At 41.7% G+C, this 7,500-nt stretch overlaps 1 protein-coding gene across 1 annotated transcript in view; it reads right to left on the reverse strand.

Moving 5' to 3' along the window:
- Nucleotides 1-997: 997 nt before the first annotated feature.
- Nucleotides 998-7,500, reverse strand: part of Ifngr1 (interferon gamma receptor 1) — a 19,136-nt gene continuing 12,633 nt past the window's right edge. The window contains exons 5-7 of the mRNA XM_028782605.1: nucleotides 5,741-5,927; nucleotides 3,652-3,776; nucleotides 998-2,037 (exon numbers count right to left, since the gene is read on the reverse strand). Coding sequence (XP_028638438.1) covers nucleotides 1,507-2,037; nucleotides 3,652-3,776; nucleotides 5,741-5,927 — 843 coding nt within the window. The 3' untranslated portion in view covers nucleotides 998-1,506. The remainder of the gene's footprint in view (nucleotides 2,038-3,651; nucleotides 3,777-5,740; nucleotides 5,928-7,500) is intronic.

A 7,500-nucleotide genomic window follows, 5' to 3' on the forward strand; every position in this document is an offset into this window, starting at 1 on the left:
TCTATCTATCTATCTATCTATCTATCTATCTATCTATCTATCTATCTCTCCCCCTCCCTGCTCTGGAGATGCCTCTGGCTGTTTTCTACTTCATGTCTACAATTTAAACCTGCCCCTTAACCATACCTTGGATCAGTTCATGCAGTTTCCAGATGGCGTCACTTTGTTTGGAAGGATGTATAATCATAGAAGGTGGGGGTTACTGGAGGAAGTGAGTCACTGGAGGTGGAGCTTGAGGTTTTAAATTGCCCCTGCCCCTTCCATTAACCCAGTGCTCAGCTTGTAAGCTAAACAAACACTTTCTCCCTAAATTGCTTCTGGCCAGGTACACATGAGCACAAAAGTTGCTAGGATAAAGTGGCAAAAAGTTACCCTGGCAGTTTGGGGCCAAGGTGTGATACTCAGAGATCATGCTACAGAATAGACTTAATGTAAGACATCCGTTGGGAGATGGAGGCCATGAAAAGGGTGTCTCAGAATGGGGGCATGAGCCAGCCAGCCAGGGAGAAAAGGAGACAACCAGGGAGACAGGTAGACAGCCAGATAGAGAAAGACAGACAAGGAGACAGGCAGACAGAATGAATGAACAAGCCGCCCACAGAGATCTGGGGTGGGCAGGACCTTTTACAAGGCTCTCATGTCTCCTGTTAGAAATTCACAGCACCTGGCAGTAGTGGTTATTTAGCTGCTGCTGCTGAGTTGCTCAAAGGCAGGCTGGCAGAGCGCCTAATTTACAGCACAAGTAATTAATGCTTGTCACTAAGTCGGTACTGAGAGTGGTGTCTTCTTGCCTGTTTCCTGAGACCTTGAGACAGGAGATTATTTTTAGAATTACTTTAAATTCTAAAATTTAAGTATATATATATATATGTGTGTGTGTGTGTGTGTAAAAAATAATTCTAAAGCATTAATACATATCATCAAGTAATAGATGAAAATATGCCAAATAACTATGGAAGGTTGCCCAAGTGCTTCAATAAATGAATATCCAAATGAGTTTTGTTTTCAAAACATTTTACTTAAAAATCATAATACTCCATAAAAAATATGTACACACTCCCACAAACTTATTTTACCCAAATCTATTATATACACGCTACCACAGATGTGTTCTACCAAATCCTATCATAAACTTTGAGAAGCTTTCCGCTTTCCCTTCAAAGTGAAACATGTAAACATACTACATACATGAATTTACAAATACAAAGGGGTCCTGTGAGGTGATGTGGACGGAGGAGCAGCTGCTGCAGGAAGCAAGGCTAGCAGAGGAAGACTCACAGCTACTTGTCCACCCAGAGCGGAGCTCGTAAGCGACAACACATTCCTTTGATAGTCTTGGCATATGCAGAGTACAGCTGGCAGTTCCCACGGGCTCCTCGTACATGTATCTAAATCAGATAGTCTGTGTGGTTAGTATTAGCTAATGTACAACTTCTTCAATGAAATCAAGGCAGAAAAACTGCTTACAGAGTCAGCTCTTTCACCACTGGCAGGACTCAGGAGGCCTTAGGACAGTTCTTGGGACTCTCCTGTGAGTCTATACCCAATCAAAGACTCCTTCCCACCACCGTCCACAAGCACCTCGACCAGCATGTGTGGTTTATCATAACCAGAGGAAGTGGGGGCCTTTCTCACAGGTGTAGGGTCTTGCTCCACCATCTTTGTTTCCGAGCTATTGTTTGTAGGAAATTCAGAGTCAGATATGGAGCTGCCTGATCCCACAAGGCCACTGTCAGAGCCATTTCTGGAGTGATAGGTGGTGAGGCTAAAAGGCCCTGACTGGTTACTACTTAACATGGAAAAACTGCCTCTTTGTATCGGAGTTGGAGGGTCATCAGGGGTCATGGCAGAAGTGCTTCCTTCAGCAGCCACAACCTCTGTTTCTTTTGAAATTTCTTCATGTTCTGCTGTCATTGTGGACAAACGGTCTTCACAGATCACCGTTTCATTCTCTAGGACGTCTGGCTGGCATGGTGTGACAAGTGAATACTTGGATTCAGGTTTTGTCTCTGATGTGGCATTTCTTACCACAGAGAGCTAAGTAGAGAGAAAGTGAATAAAGATACAAAATTACTGAACTTAAATGCCTGCTAAAAATGGGAGGCTAAAAAGAAAATAATGTATTTCAGAAAACATAATTAAAATAAGCTCATTATATATTTTTTTCTTAATTTATTTTTGAGACATGGTTTCATGTAGCCTAGGCTAGTCTTAAAGTTACTATGTAGCATGAGATGACCCTGAACTCTTTGGTGACACTCCTTCCTCTACCTCTCAAGTGCTAGAACCCCAGATATGAGCTACCATGTGTGCATGTGTGTGTGTGTGTATGTATGTATGTATGTGTGTGTATGTATGTATTTATCTATAGACAAGGTCTTACTATGTAGTTCTTACTGGCCTGGAACTTGATATGTAAAGCAGGTGGCCTCAAACTCACAGAGATCTGCCTGTCTGTTTTGTTTTCTGAGTGCTGGGATTAAAGTTGTAAGCCACTACATCCAGTTTGTCTTTTTTTTTTTAAAGTAGAATATATTTTAAGGTTAGAAATATAGTCATTGAATATCTCATAAATACACGCCACCTTTTACACCCCATCTTCTACCTGTCTGTGGAGAAGCAGCAGCCAGTGTAAATTTCATGTCAGTGACTAGGCCTTTCTTTAGAGTGATGTTTTCTTTAATTGATAAAGGACACATTAAATCTTTCACATATTTTTATTTATGAAATTATTTTCCTCAGGATCAGTGATTGGAAAGATGATGTAAAATCTGTGCTGTGCCTGCAGTTTCCTGGCAAGGTATGTACAGTTACAACTGTCTTGCCACTGCTGCGGGGTTGGGCTCATGTTCCTGCTCTAATGAGGACGGGATGGACAGCTTATTACAAGGTAGCCTCCTAACTCATGAGGAGCGCATACAGATCACACAGGTACTCTACTTGCTGTTGATACATGTACTGTCTACTTGCTGTTGATATGTGTACTGTCTACTTGCTGTTGATAGTTCATAGCCACCTTAGAGACAGTTTTATTACAGCAAATGCCACTGCACCCTTTGAGCATCTTAGACATTATTCTTGTCATGTCTGAATCAATGTGTCATCTTTACACTACTGTTAAACATTCTTTAAATCATTTCAAGAGACTGGCGTGTGACTATACTTAAATGTCAAATGTGACAGTTTCATTTGGGGCCATCTTTTCTTCCAAACACCAACTCAATGATGTATTTGTGTATTCGAAGCTTTGAGGGCTGTGGGCTGGCTCTCCCGCATGCTGCTCCTAGGACTAAAGCTTTGCTGCCTCCTGGAGTCATAACTAACCCCATGCTTCAGACTGGCTCTGAACCTATTTCACTTAGATTTACATTGACTGAACCATTGTTGTCTCTTCCCTCGAGACCTTTAGTTCCTTACTAAACTTGTCAGTTTTCATTCTGAAAATTATCCAAAGGTACCTGGAGCACAGTAAAATGTATGTGGCTTGGGTGCATGGTGGTTCTTAGTGAAGAGAACTATGGTAAGGTTAGATAGGATGCTATTCATCAGGGCACACCCTTTTGCTCAATGATACTGAGTGTTGGGACTGTCAAAAAAGGTTCACATTAATATGTTAGCATCTATAATCAAATAAATAATCAAGTGCATTACCAAGGACTTAGGTAACATTATGCTTTTTCTCTTAAATGGATTCTTCTTAATATACCAACATGCAAATGCCAGGATAACTACCGTAAAGACGGTAAGAGGAGCAACAACCAGAATCCAAATTGAATCTAAAAACAAAAGGAACAACTCCAAGTTACAAGTCAAGGACACTGCTATTATGCATCAGAAGTCTTATTTCCATTCTTCAGCAAATGTACAGAGCAATATATCATCAGAACACCGGTACAAACTGGGCAAAGTGCGTGGAAACACAGTGTGCATCATAGCTAGAGATCAGACTCTTCCTAGTGCTGCAGCCCTCAAGAAAGAAAATCAATCAGCCGTCCTACCAACCATGATATTTATGAAACACAGGGACCCGCATGGTGAGATACCCACAAAATTGAAGCCATAGCATTGATCTTAGAGGTAACCAACAGCTGCTGAGTTGGAACATATCTCTGGCTGACAGGAGGGAATTAATGCCCAGCACTGGACACCTGGCTAACTACCCATGCCTAATAAGGCCGTGGGAGCCAGAAGAGACTCTGCTACTGCCACTTTCCTAAACCAGCATAACTCCTAACTACTGTAAAATACTCATGCTTCCTACTCCCAAACATGTGTAGCTCTTGCTCCTCATCAAAGAACATTTTTCCTCCAGCAGACATGAACCATCATAAAACAGAAGCCACGACTGTTCATAATGCAGAGGACTGACTATGGGGTGCCAGGCATCCTGAGCTACACCGCCATGACAAACAAGAGGTAGCTGAAATATCCTCTTAAACATCCTCTCCACAGCCTACAGCAGGCAGCTACCAGGGTGATACTTTCCCTCAGTTCCCCTCCTTAGAAGGAATAAATTTTGGCAACATAGCTGATAATTCTTAATTCAGCATTGACCCTCAGAATCCCTTACCATTACTGATGGATTTTCTTCCTTGGCAGCTTGCATAACACTCCTTTCTTTTTCAACTGCCTTTCATAGTTCCCTTGGTAAAGTATAGTTTTTTCTTTAAAGTCATTTGAATTAAGAAAAAAATTGCTACTTTTTTTAAGCATAGGAAAGATATTATAAAAAAGATCTTGAAAATGGGAAAAAATAAACGGAAAAAATTTTAAATTTTATAGATTCTACAATTCTTATGAAGTAGTATAAAGCATCATTAAGATTATAAAATCTTAATGAAGTATGCAAAACAAAATAAAAAGATATCTTAAAATATTATATAAGTGCAGTAAACTGCTTGGGTTCTTTAATCTAGAGGGCGGGGAAATCATTGCACTTATCCTAGTCAACACTGAAGGAAACATGTATAGAGTGAACACGAATTAAACTCAGCTTTGAGAGCAAGTAAGTCATACGGGTTTAACACGGCACATGGAAGTGCAGCTGATAAAACGTTCTCTGTGGGAACAGCTACCTTTTTAAACCATGAAGAGCACAGGCAGCACACAAAAGCACTGCACAGTATCATCACACCGTGCAGACAAACCCAAGACAACATCACAGTGCAAAGAGGGCACCAACTGTGCATCATGGCAGGACTTCGGGGAACTGTTTCTTCCAACTTGAAAGACAGGCTACATTTTAATGGATGTGTGTGGACATGCATGTGAGTGCGAGCACACGAGTTGTCTTTGGACAATTTGAAGGAACAGGAGCTTCCTTCCATGTGTGTGCCCTGGACCCATCTAAGGTCATTGGTCTTGGTGTCTTCTTCACACACTGTGACATCTATCTCCATGATCCTCTTCTGACTCTTCTCAAGTTAACATATTTCCAAATTACAATTTGGAATAGAGATATTTATGTAGATAATTTTATATATTTGTTGTATATCTTTTTTCCCAGGGTCAAGAGGACATCAGCCATCTAGTGGCTTTTTAAGTTGGCTGCTGAAGTACACTTCAATGCCTGAGAAACTGTCTTGTTTTTAATTTTGAGCTTCTCTAGGGAAAGGGACTATTAGATTTTTTTTTCTTAAAAAAAGTCATGTGCTTAAGTTATAGATCAACCTGTTTCTTTTCACATTGCCCTAAGTCAGTTAGCACTTCATCTTCAGCCGAGGGAAAGGCAAGAACTTACCCTTTCTGTCATCATGGAAAAGGGGGATACAGACGTCTTTTGATTTTTCTGTTTTAACTTGCCAGAAAGTCGAGAGTCCATCTACTGAAACACAGTATCTGGAATTCAGCGTGGACACTGAGATGTTTAACTCACACAGAGTTTCATCACAATCTTCTTTTCCAACCTGATATTCTGTATGTAGGATCTACATGGAAAAAAAAACAATATGAAAGTGTATGACTTCTTTAACCCAAGGGGGAAATCCATTGCATTTGTCCTAGTTAAACACTGAAGGAAGACATGTAGAGAGTGAATAGAAAATTAAAATCAGCTTTGATAGCAAATAATGAGTCAACCTGTGACTTCAACACAGTATGAGAAAATAATCTGTTAAAGTGACGTGTATGGGAACAGTATTGTTTAAAGCTTGAAGAATGTAAGTGTTCAGCTGCCTGTGAAACTAGCCAGTGCTTGTTTTTCCAGTTCCTAGAATCCTAGAAGCAGCTGGAAGAGAAGAAAAACATCTCACAGGAAGCATATGAAGACAGCTGCATGAAGGCTACAGGCTTTCTGTTCAGTAAACACATAAACATGGCTGAAGTGGTCCCTTTTACAACTGGAGCTTAGTCCTTCTACCCGACATGGTCACCTGTGCTGGGGCCCACACAAAGGCAGTGCTGTAGCTAGGCGGTCACAGGGAAGGCCAGCGTATTAAAGGGCTGGTGTCTGAGGGGGCCAATACTGGGGTGTGCCTGGCTGAGGTCTTTAAGAGACAGGCCCTTACAGGAAGTTAAGCTTTCAGTATAAAATGTCCCTTACAGGTTTATGAACCGAGGCCTAGGACTTCAGTTGGTAGTAATATCTTAGGAGGCTTTGGAAAGTTTTAGAAGTGGAGTCTATCTAGAGTAAGTTGGTCATTTGGGGTTTAGCCCTTGAGGGAGCTGTGTCCTGGCCTCTCCTGCCTCATTCTCTCACAGAAGACATTTCATTTCCCTTGCCACACACTGCTGCCGCCATGGTGTCCTGCCCAAGGATATGCAGCAAGGTGACCATGGACTGAGCCCTCAGAAACTCAAAGTCAAAATAAATCTGTACTCCTTTATGGTGTTTCTGTCAGATCTGTGGTCACAGTGATGAGACAATCATGAATAAACAGGCCCTTAGGTCATGTGCTTGAAATGTATTGAGACCCCCCTCTACCCTCACCCCACAAGCACACCTCTCCTGTTTCTGCTCTGGTATGAGATGAAATCTCTTGTGATAATGGTGTACAGCTTGGTGTGCATGCCTTGGTCATGAGTTTGGCTGCCAGCAGAAGAACAGGAGAGAAAGCAGTCATGGGTGTACAAGTCTTGCTGCCATGCCCTGTCTGCTGTCCTCAGACCTGAGCAGATGCAAACATCATACCTTGTGTCTCTAAAACTGAGCTAAATAAACTTTCCTGAGTTGTCAGTTTGGGTGTTTGTTCAGGTGACTTAAGGATGACCAGCACGTGTATTACAGTGTTCATTTACTATGTCTACCAATCTGGTGCAGATAAGAGGTAAGAAACAACAGAAAGTGAGGAGTACTGCACGGGGATCCTAGAAGGGACAAAGAAAACCAACTGGACCACAGGAGATGAGGTAACCTGCTGAGTGTAGAAAGACTACGAAGAGGAGGTGACCTCCCCTGAACCCGGAGAGCAGATGGAAATGATAAAGGGCATTCTGGGGAAGTGCATGCTACTTTCACCGAGCCACGGCAAGCAGCATTTCAGAAGAAAAGAACAACAGTGA

This window comes from Grammomys surdaster, unplaced genomic scaffold (genome assembly GCF_004785775.1).
Source record: "Grammomys surdaster isolate TR1022 unplaced genomic scaffold, NIH_TR_1.0 806, whole genome shotgun sequence".
NCBI lineage: Eukaryota > Metazoa > Chordata > Mammalia > Rodentia > Muridae > Grammomys > Grammomys surdaster.